The following is a 19173-nucleotide window of genomic DNA, read 5'->3' on the forward strand; positions in this document are numbered from 1 at the left end:
ATTGAGGCAGTGTTTGCTGGATCTTGTGTCTAGCAGATCAGCTAATGCATCTGGGACTTCAGGCCTTAATTAGGAACCAGAAGCCAGAGTATTATTGAGTACAGAGTCCCGTTGCTGACAACGGGAGGGTGTCTCAATGCAATCCCAAATTATTGGTAGAGAGGTTCACTTGGTATTGTGTCCAACATAGCTGGCAATAGCGATATGTGATACTAATACAGTTCTTGGAAGGTAACACGACCTAGAACCTTTTGAAACCATGTGGTCCGATTTAGCGACCAGGTCGCGATGGGATTGTTGCTGAAGCAGGATTAGAGTACTTACCGTCCTTCGTGGATCGCAGAAGGACGAGCCGATGAAGATCGATGGCTCCATGGATTTCAGGAGGCATCGAGGACAGCCTGAAGGACGTAAACGTCTGACTCAACTCTGTAATCTGGTATGGTAGCGCAGGTACAAAGGAGACAGGCTAGACGTGTCTGGCACTTCCACATTATTTTGTGGTGGCTCAGAACCCCGCACCGGTGTCGGTGGGGGAACGCCTCTGCGTCTCGGGTGCAGAGGAGCACATGACTCATGAACCCAGGCTCGCTTCGCAACTGGCTCAATGTACCCTGATGCCAGTGCAGAATCCCTCGGAGTTCAGCCCGGTCATTCCCCAGCACCGAGGACTGCCCACCGCTGTGCAGAACAGTGGTGCTGGCAGTAGCGATGCTGCTCGGCCCAGTCATTCTCCAGCACCGAGTAGGATAGCACAGACGTCCTGGATTGCGTCTGTGGTGGACGGTCACCGTGCCAGTGACTATGATTGCCATAGTGCTCGGCCCGGTCTTTCCCCAGCATCGAAGTGGATGCCCTCGCTGTCTTGGATGGCGAGTGGTGACGGACTATCAGCATGCCTGCACTGCTCCTGGCACTATGTAGTGTCGTAGGATGATATGGGGGCTTTAGTTAAGAACCCGAAGCATGGAGCATTGTGTTTAGTCGAGGGCACTGCATTTAGGTGCTATGTCAGTATTGACGGTATTCATGGCGGCATTGAAAGTGGCCTCGAGGGTATCGTCGAAAACATTGATGGCCCGGGCAGAGCAACGATAACATTGACGGAGGCTCCAATGGCCACAGGGTTAGTGGCAAGCTGGGCATGCTCAGTGTACCAGTCAAAGTTCTAGAAACTTTGACAAAAGTGTTCCGTGACAGGGCTCCATTTGATGGTGTCGCCCATCTGTGAGGACTACCATCCTGCTTATCCTGGGAGAACTTCACATTTCCTTACCTCACAGATAAGCCTCAGTAAGAGAGATCTTGGAACTCAGAACTGAGCCAAAAACCAGAGGAGTGAATTAGAGAAGCAAGATGAAAGTATTGGTGTAGTGGATTTTTTAATCAGATGAATCTGCTGCCATACAGATTACAATCTCAGCTAAGGAGGGAAGAGCACACTTTACCTATACTCTGCCTCTCATAATAGCCTACTTTCTTACTTTTACCCCTATTCTTTTGATGTGCAGACTTCTTTTGTTCTCCCAAAACATGGAGATAATGTGAAAGAAGCCAAATTGTCTGCTTACTGGTATCCCAAGGTTACTTTCTAGAAAACCCTGGCTCAGTCCTGGGCATCATTATGCCAACAGGCCTTGCAATGCTATGTCCTAGGATACTGCACCCACAATACAGCTCTCAGATTGCTGGGATAAAGCTTTTAATATCACGTTGTCATTAATTAGAACAGAACATGAATTAAATATAAAGAAGAATCCCACTAGGCTCTAGTCTTATCACTTCATAATCATGAACAAAGCTCAATTAGGGATGGATATTGTAGTACCTTTTCCAGCACAGATTTAAACACACTTCCTTTAAAATGATGATTCCACCCAGTTTTGGAAAGCACCTGCCTTTTACACCAGTACATAAAATAAAAAGTAAAGTAACATAACTAGTTCTTTCAGATGATGCTTGCTGTTAATGGCATTCACAACAACAATCTGTAATAATGTTCACTTTAAATATCTAAAAATGAAGACCAATTTCCCTAAATGAAATCCATGCATAAATGAGGTATTCTTCTTTTATGGAAAAATACCTAGAGACGGTCAATTTTACATTTTCATGAAATCTATGACAGAAAGCAGCCTTATACCAGATCTGCCCATAAAGGACTAAAGCATAATGGTAATAATTGTTGAACCGTTCATCCAAAGAAATATTTCCAGAAGTAACCATGCTATATCCAGGGTCAGACAAGAGAAATTTATTTCATAAAACAAAGCGAGCAGATTGTAATGACTGACATATAATTGTGATTATGAATAACAATCTGATGATCATGTTATAAATCTGAATACTGGATTACACATTAGTGCATCTAGTCCTTGGACTTGAGTTATTGCACACCAATGAAATCATATGGAGACCTGCGTAAGACACATGCCAAGTTCATGAAAAGCAAATAGTGCCTTCAGAATTAGAAAAATCAGAATGCACAATAGTTCTAACATATTCTGATACTGGAATTAAAAGTAAACAGAAATGTATTAAAATATACCAATTTTTAAATATATTAAATGCTAAATCTTTTATTATGTTTACAGACAAGTCCACTTAAAAAACAAACGAACAAAAACACCTTCACTTATATTTTGCCAGACAAGGTAAATCATTGAAACATTTGCAAATTAATTTTGCTTTGCATCATGTGGTGCTTTGAACACAAATACAAAAATTTTAAAAGATGTTAATTCTTGACAAAAATATATTAAATTTATAAACTAAATTAACATTCTCTGACAACCATAAAAAAACAACAAAAAAAGTTGGCAACATTAAATATTGGAACAAATTTGACAGCTCAAAAGTGTCAGATTCATTAGTGTTCAGGTATTGATTTTACAATCTGATCACAAAACAAATTGGAAGCAGCTCCCTTTTGCACAATTTTGGCCATTTAAATAGAGAAGGGAAAAATGTTCTTAGCTATGTAGTCAGTTTATGGTCAACTTTATTTTACGAGTCAATTCACATTTCACATACAAAACTTGCTGTTAAATTTATATAGCCTTTGTAAGCATGTATTGGCATTAGGGTTAGTTCACAGTAATTGCAAGTCTCCTATGAGAAATGTATGGTTTCTTCAGTCTATTGAGGCTGTCTATACTCAAACAAGATAATATTTCTTGTCATTAAGTGCAGTGTTAAAATATTTTTACACGTGCTCTGTATTATCTTTACTAAAACATTAAGGTTAGGTTTAGCAAAGGCTTTTCCTGTAGGTACCTTTGACAAACAGTCCCCTATTTTATCTGTCACAGTCCATGGTGATTGTCCCTCACTATACAAGGCTTGCTCTGGTTTGATCTCATAACTTTGCCTAAATCTCTTCAAAATCACAAAACTCCTACATCTTTCTCTCTCTCATATGCTCATATCCTGTATGTTTTATGGCTACTTGTTTCCAAAGCACAATTTTATATTTTACAGATTAATAATTTACAATACATACCCCAGTTTATAAAATTACCTACATGTCCTTTGCCCCTGAAAATATGTTATGTTTTGATTGCTTGAAACAAGCTAAGGACTGCAGAAATGAAAATAAAAATAAAGTAGTTCAAACTGTGCATCTTTCTATGCCAAAGTCTAGGAAAAGGTTTCTCTAATTGTATCAAATTCTTTCGTTCATGAGTGCTCATTTTATTGGGCATGTGGTGAATTATCACACGGAAATATCCTGTGTGCTGTATGCATAACCACACTAAAAGAAACAATCTGATTACCGAACGCTCAAATTTAGTACACTTAGTACAAGGCATGGGCTCCAGTGTTTCATTTTGAACCTTATGGCAGACTTGCATAATTAACAGAAAAATGGAATGAAACTGAAAGAAATCAGCCAGGCAAACTGAGCAAAAACATAGTACAGCTGTTCTCTTAAAAAAGGGTGGCACAAGCTAGGAACCAACACAGCACAGTTTAACAAACATGAGAAGAAACTTCATAATACTGTAAACTAAGTCTTCACATTCACTGTTAGCCAACAGCCTCGGTGGTGAGGTCCTTCAGAGAACTTGTAGAGGAACGGGGATCCATGGCTGAGTGCATTATAGGGATATAAACATCATCCATGTTTGGCATGACAAAAATTTTCTAGGGAATATACACACAAGAACGTTACAAACATCCGTGACAAATTTCTAACATTGCACATACAAAGGTAAATCACTTTTTAGGCAGGAAATATCTGTACCACAGTATAAATATTATAATCATTATACATCTTATATATATTTTTAAGCTTTTATCCTTTTTAAGGCTCTTGGTTTTGAGGAATTAGAAGTGAGTGCTTTTCTGGTCTTGGGGACCTGCTGCAACACATCAACGAAGCTCAGGAATACGAGGTGCCAGGCATCTCACTTAAGCAACTTCCTTTACACTTTCTCTTGTTAGGAAGGGATGGAAGTTGGCTAGGAATTGCACCAAACACCATAAACAACAAAAATATGAATTTAAAGCAACAGATGGTTCAATCAACTGATAAAGAGAAAATGTTTTCTTTAAATTTAAAGGCCTTTTATGCAAAAAAAAAAAAAAAAAAAAAGTTTCATCCTCCCATGGTACTCTGAATAGGCAAATAAAGCAGAGTTACTTACCTGTATAACAGGTGTTCTCCGAGGACAGCAGGATGTTAATCCTGACATATAGGTGACATCATCGGATGGAGCCCGGTCTGGAACTTTGGTCTCAAAGATTCTAGAACTTTCAAACATGTCCTATTGAACATGTGCAGCTATTGCATTACCCTGCCCCCTAGGCAGAGTCCCTCAGTCCATGATATAGCTCATACTTTGAGAAACCAACTCCCAGGGCAGGCAGGTGGGTTTCTTGAGGACTAACATTTTGCTCTCCTCAGAGAACACCTATTACAGGTAAGCAGCTCTGTTTTCTCCAAGGACAAGCAGGATGGTAGTCCTCACACATGTGTGATTCCCAAGCTATAGGCTGTCTGAGCAGGAGAAAATAGGAAACCGCACAGTGCTGAAAGCACCACCTCTCTCCCTTTTGCCTGTGAGGCAGCCAACCCAACAAAGGGGTCTAGGTAGGAAAAGAGTTCGGTTCTACAAAGAGAAAACCATGGAAAAGACTGAGACACAAAACCCCAATGCGTAGCAGAGGTGCTCAAGGTAAGGAAGTGATGCGAATGCCAGCAAGAAATATACTCCACATCATAGAAAATATTACAAGCAGGGTTTCAGATCAGTAAACCCTGACAACGACAGTAGGTCTAGAACCTCCTGGACACAGGAAAAAGTCTAGAGATGCAAACAAGAGAGAACTCTTGGACGAAGACTGAATAATTTCCATCAGTATTACAAGACAACCTAAAAATCAACTGGGACCTGAGAGCTCTCCAAAAAGACACTGCGGTCCACTGGCATCTGAAGGACAGAATGCATCTGCTGAAGAATGCCCCATGTATGGTTGATAGGCACAATGGGCAGAAAAACCCAAGCAATGCTTGGAAGAATAATCAGCAACAACGGCAGGGTCTGCCAAAGTACTAGACTTAGCTGACCACACAGGACAGCATCAAGAGTTTCAAGGGATGAATGCAATCCCTGAATGGGATCGCTAGTCCAAACTCTCGATCAGGGAGATAAGTTAGGCATGAAGCATACCCACACACTGCACTCTGTCAAGGGCAGAGCTATCTTTCTTCTACAGGATAGTTCAGGTGAGCAGGATAGCACTTTGGACAACCCAGTTAAGTGAGAACAGCTAAAGGCAGTAGTGGCCAGAACTTGGTGAAAAAATAGGGAAAAAATGGTGTATTGTTCCCTTCAGGTATACACTAAGGGGTAGATTTTAAAAGAAGCGCGATCAGCCTACTTTTGCTTGCGCATCAGACTCAAGCAAAAGTACGCTGGATTTTAGTAGATACGCGCGGAGCCGCGCGTATCCACTAAAATCCTGGATCGGCGCGCGCAAGGCTATCGATTTTGTATAGCCTGTGCGCGCCGAGCCGCGCTGCCTCCCCCCGTTCCCTCCAAGGCCGCTCCGAAATCGGAGCGGCCTCGGAGGGAACTTTCCTTTGCCCTCCCCTCACCTTCCCCTCCCTTCCCCTACCTAACCCACCCACCCGGCCCTGTCTACACCCCCCCCCTTACCTTTGTCGGGGGATTTACGCCTCCCGGAGGGAGACGTAAATCCCCGCGCGCCAGCGGGCCTGCTGTGCGCCGGGCCGCGACCTGGGGGCGGGTACGGAGGGCGCGGCCACGCCCCTGGGCCGTAGCCACGCCCCCGTACCCGCCCCCAAAACGCTGCCGACACGCCCCCGGAACGCCGCGACGACCGGGCCTGCCCCCCGACACGCCCCCGACACGCCCCCCTCCGAGAACCCCGGGACTTACGTGAGTCCCGGGGCTCTGCGCGCGCCGGGAGGCCTATGTAAAATAGGCTTCCCGGCGCGCAGGGCCCTGCTCGCGTAAATCCGGGCGGATTTACGCGAGCAGGGCTCTTAAAATCCGCCCCTAAGATATACCATGAATATCCTAGCTTTTTTCCCCCTCCCCTCGACATTCCAACTGGAAGTCGGAAGGAATGAAGAACACAAGAAGGCACACCACTTGACTACAGGGGTAAGAACAAGTCAGTAGGTTGTGTATCTCAACCCCAAGTGAATAATTCACTGCTGATTCCAATACAAAGTTACCCCCCCCCCCCACTCGAGATAGAGCTCTCCGCTTGCTTGGAACAGCTGAAACTGAGAGCAAATCCCTAAGGGAAGAAATCCAGAAACACTCCACCAAGAGACAGGAAGCTGGGGTGCCACAAGGGCAAACCCCTGTAGAACAGGATTCCTTCACCAGCCTGGAAACTTAAGGCTGGTGAAGGAATCCTTACGATTCCTTCACCTTAAGTGAGACCTTAAGGTCTCACTGACCCTGCCCTGCATATCAGGGCAGGGTCAGTGAGATCTCGGAATAGACTGCCCACCAACCTGGTTTAGGTATTAATCTCTCAACCATGATTACATATACTTCCCCCCTGGAAGCACATGGTCCAGTAAATGGAACAACCGTTGCATGAAGGGTTATCCCTAAAACGGGAAAGTATAACTTGCAAGCTACTGTAACCAAAACGTAGCACCTCTGTTGCGGGGACCCTCATCCTCCAACTCCTTCAGCCATGGATATGGTGAGAGGTTGAAAAGCATACTTGCCAATTAGATGGACTAGAACCCTCCTCACAGAGGTAGGGTCCCACAGGCCCACTGAGCTCAACAAGTATCAAAGGTGACTCCTGGATGGGAGAAACCCCTAATCTTCACTGGGGAGCTATCACTAAGAAATGACTCCTACTATGACAGGGAGTCTGAATCTGGAATGGCTCCCTCGCAAAACAGACCTACTGTACTTTAGGACGACCTAGGGAGAGCTCTACCACCCGACTGGCTCTCGGATCTCATGAGGAACAGAAAGCGACTGCCAGTCAGAAGCAGTGACATCCCTTCTCCTGGAAATGGAGAACAAGGGCCACCCATTGTAGGAGTGGACAACTAGGCAATGGGAGGAATCCATAAGGGTCACCCTGGAAACTGAGTCATATCTCCCCTTCCTGAAGGGACAGGAAAACAACAGGAATTGGGGTTTTCCGATCCCAAAAAACCTTCCAACTCTCCATGTGAGAGTTGGGTTACAGTCACTGATTGCTGAGGTTCACAAGCGATCAAATCTCCCACTTGTTGCCACCCTCAGACGGGGTAAGCCACCATGGTAATCAACGAAGGGACCCCAGCAAAACAGTCCAATGACCACTGCTGCTGTCGCCTGGTCCTGATCTACAAGGAGATGTACTGATTCAAAGGAATCGAGGGTCTAGTTCAGCGATAAACCTGCAAGGGATGGAGCCCCTGGTGCTTCCCCACAAAGGGGATTTCTAACATGGGAGGAGTTGAAAGACATAGTTCTCTTCTGAGGAAGGGGAAGACTCCCGACACTACCCTCATGGTATCCACTTTCATAGGGGTTCGACCAGGAATGCAGTCACAGATCTGTCCTGTGGCTGCTGCACACAACCTGTTGTGCTCTCATGAGGGAAACATACACACACCCATACAGTAGAGGGCAACTGTAAAGGCACGCTGACCAGTACTCAAAGTGGTATCCCATCCTATGGATGGTGGCATATCTACAAAACCCACTCACCGTGCTTGTGGTTAGAATCCCACGCACAACAAGGACCGAGCCACCTGTTAAAGTCAGTGGCTGCATGCTGCTAAAAAGCAATCACAGAGTGTGTGATGGTGCCTTCTTCGCCAGCGCTCCCTAGCAACTTATGGTGCAGAATAGATGAGGAAGCTGATACACTGACGTGACGATGGCAGAACCCTAGCATCGTTGTGTACTGCACAGAAGGAAAGAATGTCTCCTGCCAGTGCCCGAGGCGCTTACAGAAGTAGATGATCCTTGCTGTACCTGACCGCGCATGCTGTACTCCACTGTCGCACTAACTCCCAATGGAGTGAATAGGAGCAGTGTGACAACAGCAACCCCAGTACCACTGGGGCTCTGATTATGGCATGGTGATGGGTGGCATTCTATGGCATCACCTCTATGTTAGCTCCAGTACTTGATAATGCTCCAAGAGGCTGAACACAGCCCTTGAAGTGGCGTTGGGAATGGCTTACAGCCATTTCCCTCATGGAACGGCAGCAGTGAAGAAAATGGCAACTGATGGCACCCATAGTGCTCTGCGGTAGTGTCCTGTGGCATCTGACCACATCCACTGGTGCCCACCATGGTGATGGTGCCCATAGCACTCTCACGCTCACCAATGATGGATCGCATCAATGGCACAAATGATTCTGCACCCAGGGCTTTGACGGGGCTTGATCGTGTCTTGACCAGTTCGATAGGTATATAGCTCCATCCCCAGCGTCCCAGGCACCTGCAAACATTGACAACCTGGCAGAGATAGAGATAGAGACCCCAGTGCCTGAAGGCACTGATGGACTGGCAGTAAAGAGAATGCCACGGGCGCCTGCAGGCAGAGGCTCTATGGCCCCAATATGACTCATCAGTGCCCAAAGGAACCGATGACTTCCAGCAGCATCAACGGTTCCCCTTCGCTCACCTATATTTCTGAGGGTGTCTATGCTGCAAACTCGATGGTGTCCCTCGCCAGTGGCTATGGCTGACGATAGACTCGACAGCAGCCCTAGTGCTCATTAGCACTGATGATGCATGAAGCCAGACGGGGCCTCTGATGCCCCACAATCCCAGTGGCTCAGGGCCCCTGAGATCATCGGCATTCATGGTGCCCGATAGCTGTAGGCCAGTGATGGGACACAGCACGATGCTCCTTGGTACCCCACCTGGACACTGCAAAGGAGCCTCAAGGGCACTGGACCACTGCACCTGGATGCCTCAGTGCTCCAGGGTGCCTCGGGTCAAATGATGACCCTGGTGCTCAACAACATAAAGGTCGTCCAAGGCCTGAAACTCTGTCTTCCGAGGGCATCAGTGGCACTCGAGGGCTGTCAGGATGCCCTGCAGTCAATGGTCTTGAGGGTGACCAGGATGCTCAATGGAAATCCCAGTGTCTTGTCAATAGTACTAGACATCGTTGAGAGTGGTAATGAATGGCATTGCTGACCTACATGCCCGATAGACTCGATGGAGGATCTGCACCTCAATGACACCGAGGGATTGAGGGCAGCTACGCACACACCTCGAAGGGACTGAGGGTGTCAATGGCAGCTCCAAAGACATTGAGGGGGAACATGGCACTCAATAGCAGTCCTGTTCCCAGACGTGAACCGGATCAGGACAGTGGAGGTTGGTGCTGCTACTCTGCAGCATCGAGGCCCAAGGCGCTTGATGATGCTAAGGTTGTTGCTATTCCTCCAGTGCGAGACTCTGTGGTACCCAACACCTACAGCACAGAAAGCTCAGCCAGCATGCTCGAAGTGTGCACAGCGCTTGATGGTGGCCACATGGCCCTTTTGACATAGAAGACAGCCATGCACTTCAATGGGATCGAGGGCGCCCCGGCACCTCAACGATATCAAGGGTGATCATGGCAGTCCTGGTCCCCGATGTGGTGCTGACATTGACATGTCAGACCATCGGTGCACTTGCATGGATGTACACAGGCAACAGTTACTGGGCAAGGCATTGAAGGTGCAGCAGCAATGCTGCTTGCCGAGGTTCCTGCTCTCCCTCTCTCACAAGGAGACTGCTCTGCCAGAGGCAAGCAGGAGGGGAGGCTATGTTGTTCAGGGCTTCTGCCCATGGAGACTAATTCCTCTGAATATGGGGAGGATGAGCTCTTCCCCCCACTGGAATGGTGTGGTCCTCGATCTCGTCTCTTTCCAAACTTCCATTGATGCTAATTGATTGGTAAAATGACATGGAACTCCTGCCCGGGTAGAACTCAGGTGAGTCCCCAGACTCAGTGGCCTACATAGTTCACCCGAAGACTGCATTCTGACAAGGCTATGAAAACCAGACAGAGCAAGGAAGGGACATATATACTGCACCTGCAGTTTAGTATATTTAATAAGGGTTAGTATTAGACTCTGCTAGGCTACACAGTGACTAAGGCTCGCCATGCAGCCGGCAGACAGTGGAAAGAAGAGGAAAAGAAAAAAAACCCAAAACTCCTGTAAGTTAAAGGAAAGAAAAAGCAGAGTTGCTTACCTGTAACAGGTGTTGTCCTAGGACAGCAGGATGTTAGTCCTCACAGATGGGTGACATCATCAGATGGAGCCTGGCATGGAAAACTTTTGTCAAAGTTTCTAGAAACTATCCATGCGGAGTCCCTCTTCAGTCTTTTATCTTAGTGAAAAAAAGACGAGCAAAAAAATAAAATAAACTGATGGAGAACCCAACCCCATGGGGTGGCGGGCGGGTTTCCTGAGGACTAACATCCTGCAGTCCTAGGAGAACACCTGTTACAGGTTAGCAACTCTGCTTTCTCCTAGGACAAGCAGGATGGGAGTCTTCCCAGATGGGTGAATACCAAGCTGCACGCTGCCCCCAGCAATAAAGTGACCAGCAGCACTAAACCATGTGCCAATGGGCACAACAACAGAAGTGCTGTGGGTTGCAACGGGAGGCAGCAAGAACCAGATACTGGGAAGTAGGTAGGGAGAGTTGGGTTCTTATGCCTGGAACAGATTCCAAAGGACAGACTGGCCAAAATTATTGTCATGTTGCCCATCCTTGTCCAAACATTAATGGGCAGCAAATGTGTGTAGGTAGCTCTACTTCACAGCCCTGAAGATCTCAGCAATGGGGACCATACAAAAATTTCGTATAGGGTGGATACGTCACCAACACCTGAATCTCACTGACCCTGCGTGCGGAGATGACCGCAACCAGAAAATGACTTTCCAGGTGAGATGTTTAAGCTCACAGAAGCGCATTGGCTCGAAAGGAGGCTGCATGAGCTGTGCGAGCACCACATTGAGGTCCAAGGCCACAACAGGAGGACATAGAGGGGACTTCAGTTGCAAGAGGCCCCTCATGAAGTAGCCCACCAAGGGCTGCACAGAAATGGGTGTACCACTTATCCCCTGATAAGCACTGATAGCACTCAGGTGAACCCTGATAGAGATGGTCTGTAGTCCAGACTCTGAGAAGGACCACAAATAGTCCAACAGTCGCAGAGTGGAATACGAGAAAGGGTCTAGGCCTTTCGCCTCACACCAGATGGAGAATCTCCTTTACTTTAACCGGTAAGACTTCCTGGTGGAAGGCTTTCGAGAAGCCACCAATATCCGCGACACGTTATCAGAGAGGTCGAGGGACTGCAAGACTACTCTTTCAAAATCCAGGCAGTGAGGCTCAGCAACCTGAGGTTCGGATGGTGCAATCTGCCTTGGTCCTGCATGATCAGGTTGGGGGAGGTGCCCAGGTTTATGGGCTCCCGAATTGAGAGGTTGCGCAGGACCGGGAACCAGACTTGTCGCAGCCGATATGGGGCAACCAGGATCATGGTGCCCTTGTCCTGCTGGAGCTTCACGAGAGAGTCTTCCCCACCAGTGGAAACGGAGGATACGCGTACAGTAGACCTTTGCCCCAAAACTGAGCAAAGGCATCAGAGGCTGGTTCTCCGTCCTCCCTGTTCAGGGAGCAAAAGCGGGTCACTTTGTAATTTCGAGGGGAGGCAAAGAGATCCATGTCCAGACTGCCCCACAGGTGGAAGATTCTGTAAGCCACTGCTGGGTTGAGCAACCACTCATGGGGGTGGAACGTCCTACTCAGGCGGTCTGCCCCCACATTCTCGGTCCTGGCAAGGTAAACTGCTTGCAAAAGCATGTCCTTGGACAGGGTCCAGGCCCAAATCTGTACCGTCTCTTGACAGAGCAGGAAGGAGCATGTGCCCCCCTGCTTGTTTATGCACCACAATGTGACGGTTGTCAGTCTGGATCAGAACCACTTTGTGGGTCAGGTGATCTTGGAATGCAGAGAGGATGTATCGGATTGCACACAGCTCCAGGAAGTTGATTTGACAACTTGCTTCCTGCTCCGACCACATGCTCTGCATGTGGAGACTGCCCACATGAGCTCCCAAACCCAAGGTGGAGGCGTTGGTGATCATCACCAGTTGGGGGGATGGCGTTTGGAAGGGAAGACCTCTTTTCAAGTTGGGCAGACTCTCCCACCAGGAGAGGGAGGCCCAGAGCAGTGAGGTAACTTGGACTGGTGCTGAGAGGGCCTTGGAACCATTGAGAGCGGAGAGTCCACTGTGCTACTCACATGACCAGCCGGGTGAGTGGAGTGACATGCCCCGGTGCTGCCTTGTGGCCAGTAAGCGGAGCAGTACTCTGGCAGAGACCGTCCGACAATGGCGGACAGAGTGCGCCAGGAACGCCAGGGTTTGGGCACAGTCCCGGGGAATAAACCCTCTGGCCAGGGTTGTGTCCAGCAGAGCCCCAATGAATGCGAGCAGTTGGGATGGATTCAGCTGGGAATTTGGGGAAGTTGATCACGAACCCCAGTGATTGTATGTAGCAGCTCAGCTGTTAAGCGGAGGGAGTGAAGAGCACCGTCTCGCGTTGCGCTCCTGATGAGCCAGACTAGGAAGGGGAAGACGTGCACACCTACTGTGGTGCAGATGTGCTCCTACCACTGCCAGATATTTCGTAAAAACCCATGGGGCTGAGGCAAGGCCGAACGGCAGCACCCGGTATTGGAAATGTCTGTGGCCCACTTTGAAGCGGAGATACTTCCTGTGAGGTGGGAATATCGCTTGTGGGCATAAGCGTCCTTCAGATTGAGAGACTAGAGCCAATCTCCTTTTTGAAGGAGAGGAATCAGGGTGCCCAGGGAGACCATTTTGAAGTGTTCTCGCTGTAAGAACCTGTTTAGGGCTCTGAGGTTGAGAATGGGTTGAAGGCCGACTGTTTTCTTTGGTATCAGAAAATATCTCGAGTAGAACACCCGACCCTCCTTGGAGTGGGGTACAGGTTCTACTGTGCCTGCCTGCAACAAGCCTGAGAGTTCTAACTTGAGCATTTCCTGATGCTCTGACAGGTCCTGCCCTGGCAAGAGCGGAGAATCCACAGGAATTGTCTAGAAATTCAGGCAGTAGCCGTGTTGTACAATGGCCAGAACCCAGCGGTCGGTGGTAATAGGGGGACAGCGGTGTGCGAACAGGCACAGCCAGCCCCCGACCAGTGGGCAGGGATCTACGGGCATCGCAAGGTGGGTTCCATCCTCTCGTCGCCAGTCAAAAACCCACAACTGGACTAGGCTGCAGCACAGGCTGATGCCTGGGGGTGCGCTATTGGCGAGGCTGGCATCTGGTTGGAGGATGGGATACCCTGGTGTGGGACGCTGGAGGGTATCGCCTCTGGAAGTAGAAGGATTTGCGAGGATCCTGTTGCAGGGTCCTATGCACGGAGGATGGCAGGTCTGAGTTTCTGGCGGAGAGCTGCTACAAGGTCTCATGATGGTCCTTGAGCTAAGCGACTGTGTCCCTGAACTTGTCTCTGAAGAGATTCTCTCCAGTGCAGCATAGATCCGCCAGTCTGTCCTAGACCTTCGGGTGAAGGTCAGAGGGTCGAAGCCAGGCCATATGGTTGGCTCTAATGCCCACGGCTGAAACCCTGGCCGCTGTCTCAAAAACATCATAAGTGGATCTCACCTCATGTTTGCTGGCCTCCAGTCCCCTTTGGACGATTGCCTCCAGCACATCCTGCTGCTGTTGAAGCAGATGCTCTGCCAGTTCTGAACTTGTTTCCACAAGTTCCTATTGTACTGGACCATGTACAATTGGTAGGTGGTGAGATGGGCAATAAGCACTGCCCCTTCAAAAACTCTCCTGCTTAAAGCATCCAGGGCTCTATGTTCTCGGCTTGGGGGGGGGGGGGGGGGGGGGGGGTGGAGGAATGCACACGAGACCTCTTGGCCTTTTTAAGGGCAGATTTCACGACCACAGATTGGTGGGGGAGCTGATGCTTCTGAAAGCCCAGGGTTTGTTGAACTAGATAAAGGGCATCAGTCTTCTGTTTAACTGGGGGTGGGGGGGGGGGGGGACGACAGAGCCTGGGTGCTCCCAGAACCTGTAGAGGAGTTCCAACAGGATTTAGTGGATTGGGATGGCCACCACCTCCTTCAGTATGTCCACAAACTGGTAAGCCTCCAGCATTTTGTGGAGGGTGTCCTCCTCTGTGAGGAGTTGAAAAGGGATGGCTTCTGCCATTGTCCTAATGAAGCCCGTGAAGGAGATGTCCTCTGGGGGAGCGCAACATCTTTTGTCCAGCGGAGAAGGCTCAGACGGCAAATCGCCAGTGTCCTCGGACAAGGAGTCTGAGGTATCATCACCCAGGGTTCGTAAGGCACATTCTCCTTGCTGACGTCCACTGGGGGATGGCGAGGAGCCCAGCACCCATGCTCTTCGGCAGCGGCATCAAGGGTGGTCTTGGTTCTGGAGGCCACAAGGGCATCAATGGTGCCTGGGGCACCGAAGGCCCAGAGGGGACCAAAGGCTGCAGAGCTCCCGATGGCCTGGGGACATGCTCAGGCAATGGAGGCACCATTGAGGGCTTTGGGCGTGACACAGAATCTTCCTCCTCCTCGGAACCAGGGATCGGTATCGCTCCGGAGGGGGACCTTGGTGGCCGACTGGGAACCGAGGGAGCCCCAGGAACCAGTTGCGTTGGAAGGACTGTCAAGAGGACATCAAAACACTCCAGCAGTGGTGCTAATAGTGCAGGCGCTGGTTCCGGTACCGGTATGGGAGCTGGCGCTGGGGCAGTTCAAAGCCTTGGAGGGCCTGGAGCACCGCCTGCTGCACCCTGCAGTCTCCAGGAAGTCCAGTGAAGATAAGGTGGACAATGGGGGAGGAGATTGAGACATTGCCAGAGCCTCCACGGGGGGCCGAAGAGGTTCCTTGCCCACCACCGCACTCGGTGGGGAATGCCTGAGACTCCCGAGTTTGGAAGAGAATGGGGCCTCTTCACCTCAGGGTCGCTTAAAAGGAGGCTCAGCATGGGCCGGTGCTCTTCCGGAATCGGCACCGGTGCCGTGCGAGGGCGACTGTCGATGTTTCCCTCGGTACTCGGTCTGGTCTTTCTCCAGCACCAAGGTTGATGATGATTTGGATGCCTTGGACCGAACCAATGATGGAGAGGGCCAGTCCCCTGAGCCCCTCTCTTCACAAGTAGGAACCAAACGGGATGTGGAAGGTGACGGTGCGTCACAAGGGTCTCCGCGGCCCTTCGGTGTCGAGGATCCTGATGCCGAAGTCGATGGAGCTGACCTTTTGGCGCCAAAAAGCTGCTCCATCTTGTCCAGCCAGGAATGACAGCCCTTAGGGGTTATCTGAGCGCAGTTGGGGCACCCGCGGATATCGTGGGAAGCCCCCAGGCAGAGGACGCAGACCTCATGCGGATCCTTGAGAGACATGGTCCGCGAGCACTGGGGGCATTTATGAAAACCGGGCAATGCCATAAAAACAATCCAGCGAGTGGTCGATGGCCAGCAGCCTCCGGGACGCAACATGCTCAGGAATCGACCACAAAGAATGAAGGAAAAACACCTATCGAGACGCCAAGGGAATCGACAATGAAGGGGGACCCCACATGGAGAAGAACAGAGGAAAAAAATCCTCAAAGGAATCAGAAATTGAAAATTTTGGAGAGAGCACCAAGGACCGTGAGGCAACTGCTTTGCGGAAAAAACGAGACTGAAGAGGGACCCTGCATGGCCACATGGATAATGGCATGCTGGGCATGCTCAGTGTGCCAGTCAAAGATTCTAGAAACTCTGACAAAGGTTTTCCATGCCGGGCTCCATCTGATGATGTCACCCATCTATGAGGACTACCATCCTGCTTGTCCTAGGAGAAACAGCTGCAGCTCTAGAAAAAGCAAAATTGCTTACCTTATAATAAGTGTTATCCCAGGACAGCAGGATGTAGTTCTCACATATGGGTGACGTCACCAACGGAGCCCTAGTGCGGGAAAACTTTCTGTCAAAGTTTCTAGAAACTTTTGACTGGCCCTGTGAGGCCACTGAGCATGCCCAGCATGCCATGATATTCTCTGCCACAGGTGTCTCTCTTCAGTCTCGTATGTAGCAATAAGCTTTAGCAAAAATAAAATAATAAAAGGTATGAGACCCAACTCCGCGGGGTGGCGGGCGGGTTTCGTGAAGACTACATCCTGCTGTCCTGGGATAACACCTATTACAAGGTAAGCAATTTTGCTTTATCCCAGAACAAGCAGGATGCTAGTCCTCACATATGGGTGATTAACAAGCTAGAGGCTGAATCATTTTGTAGTGAAGCAACAGTGAAGTATTGTTGTTGAAAATGAGGCAGCCGACGATCACAGCAGATTGGATGTAGAAGGAGTTGGGATTAAACTGGAAACATGTTCTTTAAGACAGATTGTCCATAGGCTGAATCTTGTCGTCCTTGCTTGTCCAAACAGTAATGAGCTGCAAAGGTGTGAAGAGAACTCCATGTTGCTGCTTTACATATGTCAAGAATTGGCACTGAACGATAGTGTGCTACAGAGGTTGACATTGCTCTTACTGAATGCGCCTTTACTCGCCCTTGGAGAGGAAGGCCTGCTTTTTCATAGCAAAACTGTATGCAATCTGCTAGCCAATTGGATAGAGTATGTTTACCCACTGCTTTTCCTGGTTTGTTTGAATCATAAGATACAAAAAGTTGAGTGGATTTTCTGTGGACTGCAGTGCGGTTTATATAAAATGCTAGTGCACGCTTACAGTCCAAGGTATGTAAGGCTGTTTCTCCTGGGTGGGAATGAGGCCTTGGAAAGAATGTGGGTAAAACTATGGATTGGTTCAAGTGGAATTCCGTAACTATTTTGGGAAGGAATTTTGGATGAGTATGGAGAACCACTCTGTCATGTAGGAACTTTGTGTAGGGTGAGTACGTGACAAGTGCTTGTAACTCACTAACTCTTCTAGCTGATGTAATGGCTATGAGGAAGATAGTCTTCCATGTAAGAAATTTAAAATCACATGAATCTATGGGTTCAAAAGGGAAACGCATGAGCCTTGTTAAGACTAGATTCAGGTCCCATTCTATGACTGGTGGCTGAATTGGTGGTTTTAGATGCGTTAAACCTCTCATAAACCTACTGACAAGAGGTTGTGTGGAAATAGGTGCATCTCCTACCTTGTTATGGTAGGCTGAGATTGCACTTAAATGTACCCTTACCGACGAAGTCTGGAGACCAGAGTCTGAAAGGTGGTATAAGTAGTCTAGTAGAGAAGTAGTGGGGCAAGCAAAAGGGTCAATTTTTTTCTGCCTACACCACAAAGTAAACCGTTTCCATTTGAAAGAATAGTTCTTTCATGTGGAAGGTTTACATGAAGCTAGAAGCACTTGAGATACATTGGTTGAAAGATTGAGTGGCTGTAAGATCAAGCTTTCAACATCCATGCTGTCAGGGATAGGGATTGAAGGTTGGGATGGCGCAACCGACCCTGATCCTGAGTTATGAGAGTGGGAGCTACTCCCAGACGAATTGGATCCCTGACTGAGAGGTCTAGAAGTGTGGGAAACCATACTTGTCGAGGCCAATATGGGGCTATGAGTATCATGGACCCCTTGTCCTGTTGTAGCTTCACTAGAGTTTTGGTTATGAGTGGTATTGGAGGATACGCGTATAGAAGGCCTGAGTTCCAAGGACGAGAAAGGCGTCCTTGGCTGGCTGGTTCTTCTGTTTGTGAAGAGAACACAATATGTCCACTTTGTGATTCAGATGTGATGCAAAGAGGTCTATTGTCGGTTGACCCCCAACGTTGAAAGATCCTGGTCTCTACTGAGGGATCCAGGGACCATTCGTGTGGTTGGAATTGACAACTGAGGTGATCCGCTAGTACATTTTGAATGCCTGCCAGATAAGTGGCCCGGAGAAACATTGAGTGTGTTAGGGCCCAGGCCCAAATCTGTGCAGCTTCTTGACAAAGGAGATACAAGCCCGTACCTCCCTGTTTGTTGATGTACCACATGGCTACTGTGTTGTCCGTTTGGATTAGAACAGTCTTGTGTGAAAGGCAGTCCTTGAACGCATGTAGCGCAAAACGTATAGCTCAAAGCTCTAGGAAATTTATTTGAAATCTTGCTTCGAGGTTTGTCCAAGTCCCCTGTGTTTGCAGATTGTCTATGTGAGCTCCCCAACCCAAGGTGGATGCATCTGTAGTTAAAGTTATCTGTGGGACTGGTTGCTGAAAAGGTAGGCCTTTGCGCAAATTGTCCATGTTTGTCCACCAAAGTAGAGATGATCTTAGTTGGTGGGTCACTTGAATTGGATAATGTAGTGGTTGAATGGCCTGGATCCATTGTGATCTTAAAAATCCATTGGGTAACTCTCATGGCGAGCCGTGCCATAGGAGTGACATGAACTGTGGAGGCCATGTGGCCTAGAAAAGTTAGAAACTGATGAGCTGTCGTTTGTTTCTGTAAGTAAATGGATCTTGCTAGTAGAGTAAGTGTCTTTGCCCGATCTACGGGTAGAATGGCCTTTGCTAGATTGATGTTCAATTCTGCTCCTATGAATTGAAGCAGGTGAGTTGGAGTGAGATGGGATTTTTGATAATTGATGAGAAAGCCCATGGAGTGAAGTAGGGCAATTGTTCGAGTCAGAGAAGTGAGAGCTCCTTGCTGAGATTGACTCCTGATGAG

The 19173-nt window shown here is 48.5% G+C and overlaps 1 protein-coding gene across 3 annotated transcripts in view; it reads right to left on the bottom strand.

Annotated features, from left to right (window-relative positions):
• Positions 1-2232: 2232 nt before the first annotated feature.
• Positions 2233-19173, bottom strand: part of TEX2 (testis expressed 2) — a 158062-nt gene continuing 141121 nt past the window's right edge. For all 3 annotated transcript variants that reach the window (XM_029600741.1, XM_029600740.1, XM_029600739.1), the window contains one exon: positions 2233-4146. In XM_029600741.1, the coding sequence (XP_029456601.1) occupies positions 4030-4146 (117 nt within the window). In that variant the 3' untranslated portion in view covers positions 2233-4029. The remainder of the gene's footprint in view (positions 4147-19173) is intronic.

This window comes from Rhinatrema bivittatum, chromosome 4 (assembly GCF_901001135.1).
Source record: "Rhinatrema bivittatum chromosome 4, aRhiBiv1.1, whole genome shotgun sequence".
Lineage (NCBI taxonomy): Eukaryota > Metazoa > Chordata > Amphibia > Gymnophiona > Rhinatrematidae > Rhinatrema > Rhinatrema bivittatum.